Genomic DNA, 21,858 nt, shown 5'->3' with positions numbered 1-21,858 from the left:
AATACTCTATAATGCTGTCATTCTCTTAAATGGTTTTACATTGTTTTGATATACTTAATGCTACAGTATATGAAGTTGTACTCAAGGACTTCAGGGAGGGAGTCAATATGGTAACTATTTTTAAGTCGGAAATATCTGGTGGTGAAACACTATTCTGCTTAAAAGGTTATGTTTTGATCTGCCCTGTTTCGCTGTTATGCCCTCTTTTTCTTTTTCTCAATCTCCACTCCATTATATACTTTTTTATTGTTATCCATTTAATTAAAGGGAAAAATATAGCAGGATATAATATAGTAACCCACTTTGACTTTCTATTTTCTCGATTTGAAGCCCTGTATTACTCTCACCATCTTGTTTTTGACTGAGGTTCCTCTATTCTGTTTTGCTGAATAGTATCAGGTTCGAAAGTTTAGGCATCAGCTGAGAAGATAATGAGATTCATTATAACGCCCATTCTCGTTGACTTCTATCTACTTTTGAAGACCTACAATATCTCCAATGTTTTGGTTTTGTCGGTTTTATCCTTTACGGTTTTGTTCAATAGTATTACAACTAACGATATAGGCAATTCTATTAGAAATAGCGGGAGGCATTAGGGTAACCATTGTTGATCACCTTGTATTATGTTTTTATATTATCTATTATATCCACCCTTTTGACTTGACCGATTCTGTTCTGTCATGTCACATTTGGTTTTACTCTCTTCCAAAAAAGCAATAAGAACAGTGGGAGCAATGAAACCCAAAATGTGTAATAGTCACTGTACAAAAGAGAGGAAAAGAAAATGCTCTAAACTATATAACTGCATGTATATTTAAATGTATAAGACAGAAAATGATATCACAGAGTTCTAATGGATCATTGAACAGAACTGTTTGCAGTATCATTGCTGGAATGTCCACTCTACAAACTTTAATTCTGTGACTTGAACAATTATTTCTAAGATGGCAATATGTAATCTATTAACTAGTGATTTCCTACTGCGCATTTTTTTTCTTCTGTAAATCTGTATAACTTGTACCCCTTCACTGTTTTTTTTTTCTTTTCTTTTCTCCTTAAATAAAAATTAAAAAAAAAAATAAAAATAAAAAAAAAAAAAAAAAAAAAAAAAAAAAAAAAAGACATGGCCCCCAATGACTGATTTCCTTGTACTGAACTTTTTTTGATTCCAGGGCCTCGTGCTTGCCAGGTAGGCACTATGCCACTGAGCCATATCCCTGCCTCTGAATGATATATTTTGAATAACACCTAGGTCAAAAAACCCTTAAGAAAAATTTTTAAATATTTTGAGCTTAATAAAAAAGCAACTTTTATGTATAAAAATTGAAACGGATGCAGCAAAAGCAGTGCTTAAAAGGATATTTATAGAATGAAGTACATGTTAGAAAAGAAGATCTAAAATCAGTCACCTAAGCTCCCACCTTTGAAAAGTAGAGAAAGAGTATAGAGCCTAAAGAAAACAGAAGAAAAATAATAAAAAATAAAGCTGATATCAATGAAATTGAAACCCAAATCTAATTATTTGAAAAAGATAAATAAAATCAGTGATCTTCTAGCAAAAACTACCACCTTGCAAAATAAAAAAGAGAAGACACAAATTAAATATTATCAGAGACAAAAGAGTGGTCATCACTAATGTTCCCATTGAGAGTTTAAAAATAATAACAGCTATGCTTCCATTTCTCTTAGGTAAAAAGCTGAGTTCTACTGAATGGCTGGGTCCTATGTTGGGTTTATATGTAACCGTAAGAAATCATCAAATTGTTTTGCCACATGACTACTATTTCACAATTTCTACCTGTATTGTACGAGAATTTCACTTGTTTACATCCTCACTGCACCAGTAGGTATGGTCAGTCTTTTTACTTACGGCCATAATAATTGCTGTACAGAGGTATAACACTGTTTAATTTGGATTTCTGTGGATGACGGATAATGAACATGTTTCTGTATATTTGACCTCTGTGTATCTTTGATAACATTTAAAAAGTTTTAAATTAATGTGTTTTGAGAATTTTTACCTGTCCTGGATACAAGTCCTTAGCAGAATATAAGTTGCAAATATTTTCTTCCTGTCTGTAGCTTGAGTCTTCATTACAATGTCATTCAAAGGTCAAAAGTTTTTCATTTTTATGAAGTCGAGGTCATCAGTTTGTTATTTTATAGATTGTATTTTAATGTCATATATATTGTATTTTAGTGTTATATCTAAGAAACATTGCCTAACACAAGGCCAGAAAGATTTTCTCCTATGCATTCTTACAAAAATTTCATAACTTTAAGTGTTATATGTAAGTTTATAACCCATTCTGAGTTAATTTTTGTGTGTGGTGCCAGTTTAATGGATGTGTGATTATTTTGACCCATTTGTTGAAAATTATTTTTCCACTGAATTAGTTTTTAACTTTTGTCAAAGTGCAATGTAGGTAAGGCAATTGCTAAATCCTTTATTTGCTTTTAAAAATATCTTTATCTTGACCCCAATACTACAATGTCTCCATTTCTATAGAACTGTAATAACTTTGAAGTCAGTAATATGTCTTCCAATTTTGGGGTTTTTTTTCAAAGTTATTTTGACTACCTTAGGGGATTTTTTTATCCATTACAAATTGTGCTGCTATAAACATAGGTGCACATATATCACTATTAATAATATTTTCAGTTCTTCTGGGAATATGTCCAGAAGTGGAATAGCTGGGTCGGGTCGAATGAGACCTCCAATACCAGCTTTTTGAGAAATCTCCAGACTGACCTCCACAGTGGTTGCACCAGTCTACACTCCCACCAACAGTGCAGGAGAGTTGCTTTTTCCCCACAGCCTCTCCAGCATTTGTTGTTGTTGGTTTTCTTGATCCTAGCCTTTCTTTCTGGAGTGAGACAGAATCTCAGTGTTGTTTTAATTTGCATTTCTCTAATGACTAACGATGATGAACATTTTTTCATGTATTTATTTGCCATTTGTATTTCTTCATCTGAGAACTGTGTATTCATCTCAGATGCCCATTTTTGGATTGGGTCTTTGAATTTCGGGGATCTGATTTTTTTTAAATTCGTTATATGTTTTAGACAGAAGACCTTTGTCAGAGGGACAGTTCACTAAGATTTTTTCCCAGTTTGTAGGTTTTCTTTTCACTATGCTGGAGATTTCTTTTGACATGCAGAAACTTTTTAATAAGATGCGACCTCAGTTATTGATTCTGGGAAATAGTTCCCATGTGGTTTGATTCCTGTTCATGAATTCTCTACCTACCCCTATGTCTTCAAGGTTTTTACCTACTTTGTCTTCCAACAGATTTAGTGTTTCGGTTTTAATATTCAGATTGATCTATTTAGATTTTAGTTTAGTATATGGTGATAGGCATGGATCTGGTTTTAGTTTTCGGCATATGGAGAGCCAGTTTTTCCAGCACCATTTATTAAAGAGACTACCTTTTTATCTCTATATAAATTTAGTCAGCTTATTCATTTCTACAGGAAGTTCTGCTGGAATTTTTATTAGAATTGTTTTGAATAGATCAATTTGGGAAGAACTAATGTCTCAACAATTATTAAGTCCTCCTGTGCACAAGTGTAAGACATCTACACATTTATTGAGGCCTCTCAACAGTGTCATAATTTTCAGTGGACATGCCTTGCGTGTGTTTTGTCAGATTCAACCCTGTGTATTTCATACATTTGATATTTAAATGAAATCATTTTTCATTACTAGCATATAAAATAACAATTAATCTTTATATCTTTATCTTTTATTCTGCAACTTTCCCAGGATTACTTCTAGGGTCTAGTCATTTTTTTTTTTTGGTTGATTCTTTAGGGTTATCCACAAGATTAATAATCATGGTTGCAGCAAATAAAAATAGTTTTCTTTCTTTCTGGATATCTTTTACTTACCTTATTGCTCTGGCTAGGACCTCAACTACAGTGTGGAACAGAAGTAGTGAGAGTGGATATCCCCCTTTGTTTTATTCCTAATTTTAGAGGAAAAGCATTCAGTCTTCCATTGTAAAGTATGATGTTAGTTATTGGTTTTTCACATATGCTTTGTATCAGGGTAATGAAATTCTCTGTATTCTTAGTTTGCTGAGAGGTTTTACCAGTTACAAATGGTTGCTTTTGTCAAATATGAATCTATTGAGATAATCACATTTTTTCTTTTTAGACTGTTTATATGAAAAGTTATACAAATTTTCTAACATTAAAACCAACTTTGCATTCCTGAGATGAATTCCATTTAGTGTCAATATACTATTCTTTTTAATTATTCTTGGATTCAATTCTGTTAAGTAATTTTGCATCTGTGTTCAGGCGAAATATTGGGACTGTTTTATTTTTTTTTAATATTTGGGTCTGGTTGTGTATCAGAGTGTTACAGGCCTCATAAAATGAGTTGGGAGATATTTATTGCTCTTTAATTTTTCTGGAAAAGTTTGTTTAGAATTGGCTTCATTTCTTCCACAAATGTTTGGTAGAATTCCTCTAGTGAAGCTGTCTGAACCTTCAGTTTTCTTTGTAGGAAGTGTTTATAACTGAGTTCAGTTTTTTTTAACAATTACAGGGGTCTGTAGATTATCTGTTGCTTGGTAGTTTAAGCCTTTCAAGGAATTTGACCATTTCATGTAAATTATCGAATCTATTGGCATAAATTTGTTCATAATATCCCATCACTCTTTAGTATCTATAGACCGTATAATAATGCCACCTATCTCATTACTGATATGAGTAATCTGTGTCTTTATCAGACTAAATTTTATTTATTATTGACTCTATTTCCATAAAACCAGCTGTTTAGATTGTTGATTTCCCCTATTATTTTTCCATTTCATATTAATTTACTCCTTCTCTACTCTTTATTTTCTTTCTTCTGCTTGCTTTCAGTTAATTTACTTTTGGGAATTTTTAAGCAAGAAGCTGAGGTCATTGATTTGAGATTTTTCTTCTTTTCTAATATATATGCCTATCATATAATAAATTTCCCTCTAAGAATTAATGCAGCTACATCTCACAAATTTTGATATGCATTTTTGTTTTGATCCAAGTCAAAACATTTTATTTTTTTATATCTTCTTTGTGCCAAGTATTATTTATAAGTATATTATTAGTTTTCCAACTACCTTATGGATTCCCAGAGACCTTTCCCTTTATTTTTTTTTAATTTAATGCTGTCTAATCTAAGAGTATATTTTCTGTGTCTTCAACTCCTTTAAATTTATTACTGCTTTATGGTCCAAAATGTGGTCTATGTGTATCTATGTGTACTTGGAAAAAATGTATTCTGTTTCTTTTGGATGAAGTGTTTTAAATCAATTATATTAAGTTGGTTGATGATATTTGTATCTCCTTTTGCCTTATTGATTTTCTCTTTTCTTGTTCTAATAGTTACTGAGAGAGGTATTAAATTTTTTTCATTATAACTCTGAAGTCTGAATTTGTCTTTACAGTTCAGTTTGGTTTTGTGCATTTTCATGTTTGTTCAAGTATTCAGAAGTTCTCTTGTTAAGTGCATAAATGTTTAGGAGTATCATATCTTCTAGGTGAATCAGTTTCTTATCATGTGATTTCTTTTTCCTTAGTAAAGGAATATTAAGTTTTTATATTAACCACTTCAAATTTGTTTTTTACTGCTGTCCTATAGTATAAACTTTTCCGTCCTTTTACTTCTTTTTACAGTGTTTTATAAAGATTTATATACCACAAAATTCATTCTTTTAAATTTATGCTTCAGGGCCAGAACTGTAACTCAGCAGCCCAAGCACCTTCCTGGCAAGTGCAAGGTCCTAAGTTAGAATCCCAGTACCTAAATAAATAATTTATGCTCCAGTAGTTTTTAATATGTTCAGAGTTGTGCAACAGTTACTACTATCTAATTTTAGAATGTTTTAATCACTCCAGCAATATACCCCATAAACTTTAGTTAGAAATTACCACTCGTTTAATTTTTAAACATAGGCTTATTAAGGTATAATTGATACACAATGAGTAGCATATGTTTATGCACCCATGAAACCATCACTCAAAACAGTGAACATACCTGTCACTCCAAAAGTTTCCTCGTGACCCTCTGTGATTTCTCGTTCCTGCCCCTCACCATCTCCCATCCTGAAGTAATTGCTGATCTGCTTTCTGTCACTGTAGACTCAGTTGCCTTTTCTAGAATTTTGTATAAGGGAATCCTACAGGACATATACTTTTCCATCTGGCTTCTCGTTGAGCATTATTTGTTTTGCAGTGGTGAGCACCCACACTGAGGGCAGAGCTTCCCCAGCTAGGCCACTCGGGCACTCTCACAGATCCTCTAGAAATAACGCTTCACCACCAAAATTGCATGAATAACTTCCTGAGATTTTAGCTCCACCCCCACCTTTTTATAGGAAGTATGTTTTTAGTATTTCAGTTTTCAGGGTGAAATTGTGCTTTGGATTTCAACATATTTGAATTTAATATTTTGAGATTGTATTTTTTAGGATTTTTATACTTTAGGAATTTGGATATTTTGGAATTTTAGCATTTGGCATTATAGTGTTTGGAATTTTATCTTGGGATTATGATGGCGCATCTTTCTTCTAGCTAAAGGACTTCCTTAAATATTTCTTTTAGTGTGTGTCTACTGTTGATTTTTTTCAAAATGTTGCCTATCTGAAAAGTCTTTATTTACCTTCATTTTAAAAATATGCTTTCATTCAATAAAAAATTCTAGGCTGATAATTAAAAATAGTATTTTAAAAATTTTGCTATTACCTTCTGTTCACATTGTTTCAAATGAAAACATACTCTCATCTTCATCCTTTGCATAGTGTTCCAAATATATACTCACATTAAATTTTCTATTCAAATATATTGATGGAAAATATATATATTGATGATTTCCCTTATAATGCCTTCCTTTGTGTGTATTTTCAGGGAAAAAAATAAAAACAACTTCCTTTGTGTTTACTTTACTCAAGCTCTGAATTATAAGTGACTCACATTCTCAAATTCCAGGAAGATTGTGTTTTTAATTCAGCTGGAGTTTATTTGATTGTTTAGACTGTGTATGATTGATCCTTGGGATTCACCTGAGTTAGGAGATCTTTTCCTGAAATTTTAGTGGCAGAGTACCCCGACTACAACCCTTCCAGGACTACATGGATAAAATGCCCTGGGTTTTTCAGAGACCACACTGGTAAACCACATTTGACTCTAGCCTATCAACAGCTTCTGTCTTCTGTTTCAGTCCAGCATCAGTCCACTCACAAATATGTCAGCACTTAGAAAATAGTCCAGCATAATTCACTTGTAGTCACCTAAAGCTGATCTCACTACAGGACTTTGTAAGTAAGAAAAACAACATGGCAGCCAAAAGCAACTCTAACTCTGTTACAGTCAACTGTCACTCCTCAAGGGATTGCGCCTAATATCTGGACGATGACACAGTAGCTCCAAGTCTATTGTGCATGTCCCTCATTTGGACAATAGGCCTTCCAAGTCATGTTCTTTCACAGGACTGGCAGGAGCCAAGAGAGCAAGTCCCACCACGTAGGCATGTTTGAAATCTTTGCTCTGACACCTCTGCTAACCTATTATCCAAAGCAAGTCATGCAGTCCAAGTCAACTCAATGTTGTAAGGAGTGTATTCTGTTCACAAGAATGTGAATGTTTGCTAAACCATAATCCACACTGTTAGGCTTGACTTCCATTTGGGTCAAAATGCTTGAAGATCATTGTAATCAAAGATAGATCTCAACTCCAGCTGTGAGAAACAATTTAAGGACGGTAACAGAGTCATAGAGACCTTACTGATATCAAAGTCACAAGGATGAACACAACTCAGTCTCTTATATCCCTTTACATATCTCTATTAACTCCATGGCACACACAGAATAGCTAAACAACCCCCGGTACATTTGGTGGTTTCATTATATATTCTATGCCTCAGATCTGTCCTCTGCCTAGAGTCCTACTGTCTGTCTTCCTCTAGCTCAAATTCTGTTGCAAGGTCCTGCTCATATCTTTTTATTCTTTCAATAAAAAAAGGAACACAGTTAAAGGATGATGGTGATTAAAGCTGAGTTTTGATCCCAGCTACCCCTACTACGATGCTGAGAAAGTTCTTACTTTGCTACATTGAGGTATTTTTGTTTGTAGAATGGTGATAACCCCCAGAACTTTGTAAAAGGAGGTATTTGTGAAATATTTAGAGCATAAAAGGAGCTCACAGTTAAGTAGGAGTTTGAAAATACTTTATTCCCTTCATTTCATAGCTAATCATGATTCTCCCTCTCCACTGAGCTCCTATTCAATTCAGGTTAACACCAAGATATTTTAGGAACCATGACTGCACATCCCTAAATAGGTCAGACAGGTATCATGAAAATAGGAAACTATATGTTTGGTGTCTTATGTTGCATTTTTTCCTCCTAGATACATATGCCTGCATAATAAAACATGTAAGAAATATTCTTCCAGAGGCTATATTCAGAATATTTCACAGCTAGCCTTTAGCCTGGACTCCAGTTGGCTGCCTCCTAGTTGAGACACTGGAGCAGGGTCCTGCTGAGTTAGGGAGGTTGGGGAGGACAGACGGAAGTGCTTAGGGCTATGGGGCAGCACACAGGGACTCAGGCAATGGCAGTTTATGAACCAATGTGAGAATATGTCTCACTAGCATGTGACAACCAAGTATCAGCTATGGTTCTCCTTTTTTTGTTTTTTGTTTATTTGTTTGTTTTTGGTACTGGCAGTTGAACTCAGGGCTTTTATACTGAGCTACATCCCCATTCCACAGATATATGATTGTTAGAGTGACACAGAGACAGAGACAGAGAGAGAGACAGAGATAGATCTTAATTTTGAGTCAAGGCCTCACAAAGAAGCTAAATTATCCAGACCGTGTTCAAACTTGTAATCCTCCTGTCTCACCCTCTCAGAGTGCTGAGATTATAGGATTATGCCGCCATACCAGGTTCACAATTATTTTTGAAACATACAGGGTTTTTTTGTTTGTTTCTGTTTTTTGTTTTTGGTGCCGGGATCGAACTCATGACCTCACGCTTGCCAGGCAGGTACTTATGCCACTGAGCTAAATCCCCATCCCCTAAACATATAGTCTTGATCTATCCTTCATATTCATATTTTTGGTTAAAACATGAGCACAAAAAAACATAGCTGTCTGTCATCTTCACACACATCTAAATCTCATCTAAAAGAATGTGCCCTTACTCAGCTCCTACCTAAATGTAACAAGAACCAACAGTTTCATTCATCTCCTTCCAGGCTTATTTCTCAAAATAATATATATATAAGTGTATATACAGTTCCTCCACCCCAGGAAAAAATAGGAATTATACTTTATAGTATTCTGCAACTTAGATTTTCCTTTCTTGTGTTTTTATGTGGATCTGTCCCATTCTCTTTCTCTCTTTTTTTTAAACAAACTCCTCCCCCAATGTGAGTTCAATTTTTATTTATTATTATTATTATTTGTCTTTTTGAGATAGGATTTCCCTGTGCAGTTCAGGCTGTCCTTGAACTCACAGCACTCCTCCTGCCGTGGCCTCCTGAGTGCTGGGATCACAGGTGTGTGCCACCACAGCTGGCAGTCTCATTCTTTTTTAAGACCACCTACTATTTCATAATGTTAACTTACCGTGCTTAGCACTGTGTCATTAGTCAGCCATTAATGTCTAATGGCTCATCAATTTTCTACCTTTACAAATACTACTTTAAGTAACTACCACCAGTTTAGGTTTCAGTTGCTTCTTAATTTTAACAGGACTATGGAAACTAAGGTCCTTGCAGAGTTTGGATCTGTCATTCAATAGAATATGTGATTTTTATAACTGCCTGCAACTGGAGAGCTTCAAATTAAAGAGCAGCCAGATATTCAGGATTCACGTAGATGCCTTCAAGGACCTCAAAAAAGTAAAGGCTTTAATATTATTACAAATTAAATATTATTATAAATATATATTATATATATTACTATAAATTTATTTTTATGCTATCTTGCATATGCAAACATAAGGTCTATTACAAGGTATGTCCATTGAGGAGTTTCTTGATGTCCAGCTGTAATGGCTATTAACGCAAACATGTAAGTCTGTTTTAAAATCTATGAGAGCTGAGATCTCTTTCTTGCCTCAGAAATCAAAGGCCACAACAATGGGTGTGGACTTTATTCAAATATAATACTCAGCAGCAGGAATTAGCACATTTTTCTAAATCAAAAGAAATTCACTCCAAGTTTCCACTCACTGATAGTAAGATATTAAACCTGTTATTTATGAAGCTGCCTGCCTTACTTAAGATTGGTTAAAGTTCCCAAGGGTCTTATGCAAACTGGAGTACCTGGGGAGCTCCCTCTGGAGCACTCTGGCAGACACAGGCATCAACAACCGGACTATATGAGCCACTGAAGGCCAATGACCTTCCAGGTTTCCATGCCAAAATTGAGCATCAAATAATAAAAATGGTAACTGTGATGGCACTTGCTTGTCTGGCACTTACCATGAGCCAAAGATCATTCTAAAAATTGGACTTGTTGGGCATGGTGGCACATGCCTGTTTTTCCAGCACTCAGGAGGCTGAAGCTGGAGGATCATAGCAAGTTTGAGACCAGCCTGGGCTACAAAGTGAGCTGAAGGCCAGCCTGGACTGCATAGTGAGACCCTGTCTCTAACAGACAAAAAAATAAAAATAAAAATTGGACTCATGTTGGGGAAGGAGTCCGTGTCGCATATTGGAGTTGTTCACACTGCAGTTCATCTCTTCAAGTCTCAGTAACTCTGAGTGTGAGGAACAAGGAACCCCAAGCCCCCGCTCAGGGTTTGGCAACTTCAGCCCTTTTCCATGCACCTTCCTGCAGGCCTTCCTCCTCAGGAGGATATTGTGACATCTATCCCAAGTGATCCTTTAGAACCACCAGTGTGGCCTTCAGCACTGTGGTGTTCAGTGTGGCCCACGGTTCAGTGTCCCTACTTCATAACCTCTGTCACACAGCCTCATCTGTTATATCAGCTGATATCACTCACTAGAAGCATAATGTGGGCCATACATGCAATTTCAATGTTCTAGTAGCTAGATTTGACAAGTAAAAGTAAACAGGTCAATTTCATTTGGGTGGTAAATACTAGTTAAACCAATATCCTCAGATGTCATCTCCCAAACATATAATCAATATGAAAATCACTAATTAGATAGCTTGCCTTTTTGTGCTGAATGTTCAGCACCTGTTGTGTATTTTACATCCTAGTGTGCACTGCCCACATTTGATCTGCTCAATAGCCACAGGTAGCTACTGGGTGTTCTATGCGGCAACTTGGACATAGAGACTGATGTTTTACCAGCATGGCTGTGAGACAAATCCCCAGCTCTCCCCTGTCCCTTCCATCAGACTGGCTCCTGAGCCTTCCTCCATGCAAGGGAGGGTAGGGAACAGTGGTGAGGGAGGGGGACTCTGGAGCCAGCTTATTCCAACAGAAATCTTTTACTTTGGGGTATGGTTGATTGATAATGCCTGGCCCCCAACCCTAATAGTACATGGCATATTCTTTGAGGACATACATTATGCTGGTCTTGTTTTCCAATTTTTAGCTAAGACATATTTAAAAATACTTGTTGGATTAACAAAGGAACGAAAGATGATGACATGGACAGGTATATTAGATATCCATGGTGGCATAACAATTGCTACACACTTAACATCTTAAAACCCCATACGGCTATTATTTTATGATTTCTGTGGGTCAGGAATCTAGGTATGGCCTAGCTGGAGTCTCTACTACTTCGAGGTCCATCAAGAGGCTGCAAAATGATAGCCAAGGCCAAGTCACACCTGAAAGCCCAGCTGGAGGAGGATTCACATGGCACTGGCAGGACACTGTTCCTTGTGGGACTTTGAGACTAAGAGTTCAGCTCCTTGTATGCTGCTGGCCTAAGGTTGCCCTCAGTTTCCTGTCCTGTGGCTTCTCAGTAGGGCCGTTTACAATGGACAACTTGCTTAGAGCTGGAGGAGCCAGAGGTGCTGTAATGTAATCTCAGAAGTGATATCACCCTGCTGTTGGCTGGAAACAAATCACATGTCCTGCCCACACTCCAGAACAGGAGATGACTCAAGAGTCCGGGTACCAGGAAGCAAGATTATTGGGGGCTACCTTGGAATCCATCTACCACAGAAGTTGTTAGAACAGATGAGAAAGTCCACTTATCTTGATAGTGCTCCCCAATTCACCACAAAAAACTTTGTCAAATTGGGATCCTCAGTTACTACATTGCATACTGATAAGTATATTTGTATGTGTAATCTGTCCTGGGTGTGTTTTATTTCCTATGCATTCTTACTGTACTTTATCATTCTTCTGAAACTCACAGGTAATAGATGCCACAGGCAAAGTAAAAACCAATGCCAAGAATGTTTTAAACATAGAGGAACTTCTCAATTTCCTGGAACTGCCAAGAGTTATCTAATTCTTCCTTCTCAGTTACCCCTTTTACATGCTTGGCAATAACTGTAAAAACTGGTTTTAGAAAATGAAGAGCATATTTGGTAACAGAGAGCTAAATATCACAATGAATGTTGCTGTCCTTCCAACAAATGAATTTAACGGTGGGACTAGTCTATGTCTTCCCATGTGGAACTCTTTTCAAGGGCCAGGTAGATTTTCAAAGCACAAATTCATCTCCCTATATGAATGGAATGAAATAAATTTCATGGACATTTCAGATTCACATTTCTTTTCTTATCTCATTCTTTTTAGAAGCAGTGATTTTTGAGACAACATTACATGCTTCTCCCATAATGTACACTCCTATCACATGCCAATAGATGGGCATTTCTTCAGCAAGTTAGAATATTCTGCTTAGTGGTTTCTCAGAAATCATTTTTCCTCGATTATTTTATTAATTTTTTTCTTCTCTTCAGATTTTGCTTTCCGTGCCATGATTTGTTTGTAGTATAAGATGATAGGATGAATTACTACATTAAAAGGAAAGTAACTACTTGAAAAACAGCACACTATTTCAGTCTATTAGTGAGGAGAGGAACATACCTGAGAAAGCTATTGATCCTAGGCAAGACCAGGTTAAAATCAAGTGGTGTTTTTCTTCACAGTCTGCCTCTGACCTCTTAGTTTTAGCAATTTACCTTTGAGAGTTAAAAGACTATTTGTCTCCCACCCTCACTACCTAGATTCATAACAAGTTTCAGATTTCACTCCCAGTGGTTTTGTTTGTGTTGCCATTTGACAGTTTCAATCAGCTCTTATTAGAAATTTATATAACCCAACCTATAAGTGCTGATTTTTCCAGGTGTTTATTTGGCTTTGATGGAATATTTAGCCTCTCTGGTTTTCAGACAGAATCTCTCTTTTTTTTTTTAAACACAAGGTTTGCACATTGTTTCGTGATTTTCTCTTCTGCTACCCTGAACTCCATGCTCCACACTAGTGTCTCCTGCTCCAGGCTTCCTCAGCATAGCCCCTCCTCACTCTAGTGCAGTGAAGACTCAGGTTCTGAGAGGGCTGTAAAGCCAATTACGATCACAGCTCCACCTTCTTCACTGAGCACATGCTATATACAAGGCCTCGCGTTAATGTTATGGCTTGTCTTAATATATCCCCAAAGCCCTATGCAGTCACAGGAAAGGATTTTTCAGAGGTGGCTGGATCTAGAGTGTGTGATTGATTCATGGTGTAATTTTAAGACTGGCATGCTAGGATTAAGTGTGTGTGCCATCTGCCTACAAGTGGGTGGTCTGGGTACTACAAGAGACAGAAAGACACTGTTCCTAGTGACTTGCACTTTGTTCACTTGCTTGCTTTACTCCCTTCTGCCCACCATGAACTGTTTCTCTGCAATTCCTATCTGCCATGCTACCCTGCCTTAGACTGAAACCTATGTAGATTGTAAGCTCTAAATAAATCTTCCCACCTTTAACATTGTATGTTGGCATTTTGGTTCAACAAGAAAAAGTAACTACTAAGACAGCATCTATGTGAGGTGTATTCTGTCGCTAAGCCCAGCTTCCTCTTCTGAAAAAAAAAAAGGAAAAATGAAAAGCTTATTGGGAGGATTGAAGATATTATAAGTAAAATATACTATCAGGTTGGTATACAGCAGGGTTCTACAAACAGTACCTGGAGCTTTCCCTGCTGTGTCATGTCACTGCCGTGGTCTAGCTTTAGTGGACCTTGCTCTGTGTCTCTAGAGTCACTGTATCTTTTTTGGTCCCTGGTCTCCTGCTGCATTTCTGATAGACTACACAAGTATTGAAGAGCCATGGATACAAAGAAATGTACTACTATCCTTAAAAATAATATTTGAAGCGAAACATGTCTTTGTTGCTACTTTTGTTCAACCATAATCATTATCCTCATCATCTATCATCTTTTGCTACTTCCCCAATTATGGTGTTTCTAGAAATTCTAGATGTATATCCAACTCTAGATCTTGATAACGTAAGAGTTAGGTTTTATTTAACAGTACAACTTACAACTCATAGGAAAGAAGGAAAGGAAAAGAGGCATGTAAGATGAGATGTAATTTTTTAAAAAATGCATTACAGCAATTTCTATCAAATGAAGACACTACAGCATGTCCTTATCCACCTTACTCACCAAATCTGGCATTGTACAACTTGTGGTTCTTCTACAAAGTCAAAATGACCATGAAAGATAAATGTTTTGAATTGACTCAGAACACTGAGGCAGGCACAACAACACAACTGAAGACACTTACCAAAAAGGACTTCCAACAATGCTTCAGAAGTTGGCAAGAATGGTGGAAGGGGTCCTAGAAGGGGGGTTAAGATGGATTAATGGCTTTGTGTCTTATACTGTAATAGTTTTTTTAAACTTAACCATTCATTGTGTTTGTGGTCACATCTCATACAGACACCATGCTTAAAGATTTTGTATACATTAATTTTTACAACAACCCTGGGAGGTAGACTAACAGAAAGTAAATAATTTGCCAACACATACAGAGATTTTAGGAATTGAGCACAGATTTAAACCTAATATTGCCTGACTTTCAAACCAGCACTATTTCCATAGGCACATAAACAAAATCTTTCGGTAACTTATTTGTATTATCTCTAAGTGTCTTTGTTCGCAAACTATCCTAAATTTGTTTTTCTCAAGCAGGTTGTAGACCTCAGCAACAATGCTTTGACCACTTCCCTACCAGTGATAATCGTTGCTCTAGAATTTCTACATTTGGAGATTGACTTGTTTGACAACCCAGAGCAGTGCAACAATAGCCTGGCAGTCTTTCTAGAGTTTCATTTCTGAATCCTGGGTGGAAAAGTGAGATATAATTTGCAACAAATCTATAGCTCTACTCTTCTCTGAAATGGTTTCACTTGAACTGAAAATGCACATTAAAAACTTAGTGTCCTTTGAAACAATAACAGTCCCTCTGAAAGCAAGAGTGTTGGTCTCTGACATTAAGCAACCTGGGACTGTGTCACAGAATTGTCGTGTGCCATACTGTTTGCTCCAGTTCATGAATGACTTTCTTCCTGTGGTCAATGAAACCAGGCTCATATCACTCAGAATCATGAAATTCAGTCAGAAACAGAAATTTCACTAGACAAGAACTTTGCCCTGAAGCCTCAAAAGGACACAGTTTTACTCCAATTCTCAACAACCGAGTAAAGAATTTACTTGCGGACTGGGAGAGACAGAACAAGGCCATACCAGCAAACAAGCTCAGTCTAGGTTCCATCACCATGCGTGGGCAGCCACTGGACTGGGAAAAGCCAGACCCCGGCCTCTTGCAGCCCACAACACAACAAGTACCAATCGCTACCTCCCTGTAAACAACTACTTTATCCAGAGAAACACAGGCTGTAATGATAGCTATTGAAGTGAAATGCAATTGGATGCCTGTGGTGCTTTGGGGTTTCACTAACATTGCAGGTCTAGGGCCAGTGGTCTGATCATAGGTTCAGATGTGTGGCATCTAGGGGGGCTCTCCTTCTGAGGGTTGTGGCCATTGTTAATTCCCTCTCTGCTTGTTTTGAAGTCCTATACCATTTCCATTGTTTTGCTGGGTTGGGTTTTCTTCCTTCTTGTTTTGTTTGATTTATGTTAAATCCATTGGCAGGAACAGCTGTGTCAAATATAACAAGATATATTATGGTAGCAATTTTGGCTTTACTATTTGCTTGTTTTGAAGTCCTTTATTACATTCATTGTTTTGTTTTTATTTCTATTCATTGTTTTGTTTCTATTCTATTCTGTTCTGTGTGATTTTTACTATGAAGTTATCTGCAGCTCTTCTGAAGACATTAAAAGGTATTATGGTAACTATTGTTGATTTTTTAATGTTTTGAAGTCCTGTATCTGTTACACTGGTTTGCTTTGGTTTCATTCTGTTTTATCTGCTTTAAAATAAAATTTAAAAAATAAAGAACTTTTAAAATCTGAAACATTATCAGAAATGTTTGCTTAACCCTTGAAAATATGATAGTCTACATACATAAAACAAACACACATTCAAAAGTATATTTTCCTTTGATTTGTTCCTTGATCCTCTACCAAACGAGAATGTTACTAAAGTTAAACACTCTGGGGAGTTGTGTCTTTATTCCCTCTATTAACTATGTTGGGGGAAAAAAAGATTAAGAAAAAAGAGCTCTGGACTCTGTCTAAATCAGGATTGCCATTAAAGTAAGACTCATTCAATGCTTTCCAGGTTTAGAAGAAACACAGGAAGAGCAGAGGCCATCTGAACATTGTCAGCCACACTTGTTTCATGATTTTATACAGCTGGCATTCTGACTGAGGCAGGCAGAACATCAGGAACCAGAAGACCTAATGTTGCCTGACTTACTGGCAAGAGAGGGGGAAAGAGGAGGGTTGGACTATTCCAGAAAATGTGAATAGTTAAGGGTATGGAGGAAGGAGAGATGATGTGGCTGCCTCTAAAGTCTGGCTCTTCCCTCCCATGAGCAGTCTGGGCCTACCAGCATATCTACTCCAGACCCCAGACAGCCTTATGTAAACGTGCACAGAGCCGTAGACATCCTGTTGACATTAGGTAAGAAAGGAAGGATGAATGGACAGATGGATGAATGGATAAGCACTATTTGTCACCATGTAACAGATATATACAAAATATAGCTACAGCTAGACAAGGACTAAGGAGGACTTCAAGAATTCCTGGAATCTTCTGTCCTCTCACTATATGGTGCTTTTCTCCCATTTGCAGGGTATAAGGAAGCATATCTGGAGACTCCCACAAGAAGAATTTCCAGGGAGACATTCCCTTTGCATTACTCTGAACCAGAAGAAGAGCTTCATGGAAAGCAACACATAGTCTCCAAGGAGGAGCCCACATTTACTCCACCCAGGAGGAGGCATGCCCAGGCACTGATGCCATGGAGGTTCAGGAACAGCCACCAAGAGGGCTTAGAGACATCGGAGACCTGCAAGCCACAGGCAGGAGTGATGTTGCAATCCAGGACTTCACCCTAGCTATCTGCCTGTCGGTGATCATCACATTCATCCTGGCTTTCTGCATGGGAGTTTTCCTAAGGCCCTATGTTGACAAACTGTCACTAATATGCTGGGACAAAAGGAATAAAAGCCATGGCTCAGACAATGCTTATACAAACGAGGGCTTCTATGATGGAGTTGAAGCTACAAGGAGCATGCCGCACCCAGGGGCGGATTTGCACCAAGCTTTTCATCATTCAGTCCTCTATGAGAATGAAGACCTTTACATGGCACAAGAGACAATCCCATATGCCACTGCCATTCTTGATAGAAATTCGGGAAACACAAGAAAGGAGCCTGGCAATCAGCACAGCTCAGAACAACTCAGAGACAACCAGAGGGCAGGAAAGAGAGAAGACAGGGTGCTTTCAAATGGCAGTGCAGCTCATTCTGCTCCCTACCAACAACCAAATGCTGCTAACAGTGAAATAAATGCAGCAGCACAGGACTATGTATCTAAGAATGATATTCTCAATGAATTAAATTATGAAACTGTGACCCCAGAATATTCACTTGATAGGCATTCAGTGGGCATCTCTTTCGCAGATTTCACTGTCTCTGACTCAAACCGTAATGATGTGAATGAATTAGATCCGTCACTGTCAAGAGAAATGACAGCTTCCACCCCCCAAATGCTCACATATACCAATGTACTGAGGGCCGGAGAAAGCAAGGAAATAGAGGGCCCTTCACAGTCACCTTTGGAAATCCAGGGCTCACGGATGGAATTCTCTAAGGGAACACAAGTGAGCCACTCCACCAGCTTCCTGGGTGAACAGCAGCCAGGACTCCTGGGGGCCAGTGCTGAAGGACAGCCACCAGCCTTCAGCAGTGTGGTCACACGCAGTGATGCAAGATATGTGGACCCATCAGACCTTCCACCAAGATGGGACTATGGCCTCAATGCTACTACTGAGGGGCCAGCACAGAAAGGTTCCCTTTCTTACCCTCAGTACATTATGGAGAATGACTATGATTCTGATGAGGGGTCTTTGTTTACCCTGAGTTCAGAGGACTCAGAAGGTGCAAGGGATGTGATTGGAGAAGAAATACCTGGCAAAGAGGAGAGCTGTGGGGCCGCTGAGCCTGTACAGGACAAGAATGTTGTAGAATATAAGGACAATGTGATGCCAGTAGAAAATCTTGAGGACAACATCCCCTGCCAAAAGATTCCAGGGAAATATGCAACTCAGGAAGATCATTTTGCAAAACATCTCATTTCTGATCCAGATTCTGATTTGTATAAGAGTGATTTGGAAAGTTCCTCTTACACTAATGAATCTGAGAATCCACTAAGCTGGTCCAAATCACTGAGTCATAGTCCTTCAAGTGATGAGATTCCAGCCATGTTAATTCATGACATGGATTATCAGCCTGAGCCAGTGCAATGGCTTTACTCACTTCAAGATCTATAATTTTCAAATGTGGACCCTTTGCCACCAACACCACCACATTCTGATGAAGTTCCTTCAGATCCTGAGAAGAGAGTCTGCCATGAAAGAGACTAAGACATTTGCTGATGTGAGCCTGGTGTTCAGGAAATAGAGCTCAAAAAGTCCTCCATTCAAGATCCCTACAGGAGCTAAATAGCTCAGCAGCATAAGCAGCTGCCTGACAAGTGCAAGGTCATGAGTTCAATCCTTGGTACCAAAAAGAAAGAGAGAGAGAGAGAGAGAGAGAGAGAGAGAGAGAGAGAGAGAGAGAGAGAGAGAGAAAAGAAAAAAAAAGAAAGAAAGAAAGTGACAAAGATCACTGCACAAGAAAACTTAAGACACAACAAAATTCTCAAAGGGACAACCTGAATTCCAATTGGGTGGACAATGACCCAAACAAGGGGCTTGTGTCCATCCAACTTGGGCACTGTGATTTTAGAAAGGCCATAACACTAAACATGATTTTTACACTTCTGTGGTGTTAAGCCAGATCTTCCATGTAAAAAAGATGGGGAGAATATTTTGGAGATGGTCCTAAAACCAACCACTGACTTTAACAGAGCTTCCAAATAAATCCAATTAAGAACACAGAAACCTGCAAATGCAAGATCATGAGTTTGATCCCCAGTACCAAAAAAAAAAAAAAACAAAAACAGGTCAATTGAGTGATGGAGTCTGGGGTAAATATCCAGGGGGGGAAATCATTGTATTTCGAAAAAGACCATTAACTTCCATGCTCAAACACAGACTCAGACTAGTCTGACTTAGGAGCTGCTCTCTGTGTGAAGAACAGCTCCACTATGACAAAGACAAGAACATTCAACTTGATAAAAGGAACTCAAGTGACATTTTTTAGTACATATCGAAGTACCTACATAAAAATGCTGAACATGTTTTAATGAATTCTGCACAAAGACTAGCATAACTTTCTGGAGGGTAATCATGAAACTGCAAAATTGGAAGGATTCAGAGCAGCTCTAAGAGATTTTTAAATAAGTTACATTAAAAGAGAAGAAGAACCATTTTCTAGAACAAAATGCAAATTAAAAATCAATTTTGAAGAAAAGAAGTGATGTTTTCTGTAAAAGAAAAACCATTTTCCCTGATGAGCCCATCCTTGATGTGACTGACTCTTCAGGTCTGATTGTCTCCAATTTCCCCAACTTTTTTTTTAAATTTTTAGTATTGGGCTCTCTTCTTTGCTTGCCCTTTTAAGAACAATATTCCTCAAGGGTTTCTGTCCAGACTGTCTTTAAAACCCCTTTGCCAACCCTGGGGAATAGTGAAATAATAGCAAACTTGAGTAGAGTCAAGACAAATTTTTTTTCAGAGCTGATGGAAAGATCTGGCCAACATGGACCCAGCTGTCAACCAGTTTGACATAGACAATGCCAGCTTTGCATGATTGGACCCACCCAACCTCCCAAGTTCCAGACTCATGTCCCTCAACTCCAGTTGCTCAGATCCACATAAAGCCATCCTGGAACCTAGAAATCACCCTTTTGCTTTACAAACATGACTTCCCATAGTTCCTTTCTTGGTTGACAGTATCATGGCACCCACCATGTAAGCCAAGGCATAATGTCTAATTAGCTCTGACTTTCATTGTCTACATCTAAGTAGCCTCTAAACCCCAGTACAGTAGAAGTTCCTGAATGTCTACAAGGACAATGTCTAGGCATGGCAGCCTGAATGGGGCTAGGCGATTTGTGCTAAACAAGAATTTACACAGATGATATGGACTGGTGAATGGGCCCCAGGAGCATGCCAGTCGACCTCATCACATCCTAATGAGTCCTGTGGGATCTAAGTCCAAAGTAACCCTTAACTTTGTTATGTCTATTTTCAATCCCCAAATAAGGAGATTGTCATCCTTTGTCTATCCTTTGTCCATCATCTAGATTGTTGTGATCTTTAATCTTATATTTAATTCATCATCCCATTGCTCAAAAACCTTTTACAGCTTCCATTGTCTATATAGAAGCCAAATTCCATACATCAGACACATTTTACCTTTTTAATTCCATCTCATGACATTTTTCCTCATCATATATTCTATGATATCATTAATATCAATTGTTTATTAATTTATTTCAGAAAAACTCCAGGGACCATTACTGGGCCGTGATCAATTTCTCCCCTACTGCTCACAATCACTGTTTTAAACTTTCACTGAGAAAATTTAGGTTTTCAAGAAGAAAGTCCCTCTCTCCCCTACCCCACAGCTGAAAACATATTTATATCCATATCTGCCATCATTCTTTTCTTCCATCCTAAGAAGAAATCAATATTTTTCCTTCAAGAATAATCCTTCTTGTTGCAGCTCTGGAGACAGACTCATTCATGTTTCCAGTTCCTGTATTTCTAAGCTCTCCTCATCAAATAGATCCTTCTCGTAGTCTGTAAGCATGCTCAAGTCCTTTCAACTTTAAAATTAAAGCAAGAAAATACCACCCTGTCACTGTCTCATCATCTTCCTTGCCGTAGTCAAGTTGCAGCTCATCCTTCTAGCCCAGCCACTGGAGGTCACCAGCAACCTCCAACTGCAACTTTCAGACTTCATCATAAATAACCCTGCAGCTCCTGATACTGTTGGCCACTACCATTTTGAAACTCTTGTTGTGGGTTTTGTGATATGGTTGTAAATCTGAGAATCCTAGAAGGGGACCAATACCAAGAAGATTGGGTCACTGAACCACTTGCAAAGATCTAAACAGGATTAAAGGAAAGCAGCAAGAGAAGCTGTAGGACTTAAGGGCTAGCAATAAAGGACAGACCTTACATTCCTTAGGCCTATGAGACAAGGAATTGCAACTATCAGTTGCTTAACAGGAGGAATTGCAACTATCAGTTGCTTGACAGGAGCCACATTCCTGATAGAGAAACTAAATATTCACAATCCAGAAGAAGCACGTCAGAGGAATAATGACCCAGCTTCTCTGTCTTCTCTA

At 37.8% G+C, this 21,858-nt stretch overlaps 1 protein-coding gene across 1 annotated transcript in view; it reads left to right on the top strand.

Annotated features, from left to right (window-relative positions):
* The window catches only part of Lrrc66 (leucine rich repeat containing 66), a 38,828-nt gene extending 17,463 nt beyond the window's left edge, over positions 1–21,365 (top strand). Inside the window, exon 4 of the mRNA XM_063240603.1 lies at positions 17,188–21,365. Coding sequence (XP_063096673.1) covers positions 17,357–18,889 — 1,533 coding nt within the window. The 5' untranslated portion in view covers positions 17,188–17,356 and the 3' untranslated portion in view covers positions 18,890–21,365. The remainder of the gene's footprint in view (positions 1–17,187) is intronic.
* Positions 21,366–21,858: the final 493 nt, after the last annotated feature.

The sequence above is a fragment of the Cavia porcellus genome, unplaced genomic scaffold, assembly GCF_034190915.1.
Source record: "Cavia porcellus strain 051 isolate PalLab524CR breed Dunkin Hartley unplaced genomic scaffold, mCavPor4.1 scaffold_30, whole genome shotgun sequence".
Classification (NCBI taxonomy): Eukaryota; Metazoa; Chordata; class Mammalia; order Rodentia; family Caviidae; genus Cavia; species Cavia porcellus.
The sequence above is the reverse complement of the archived record's forward strand: the minus strand, read 5'-3'. Positions and strand labels throughout refer to the sequence as shown.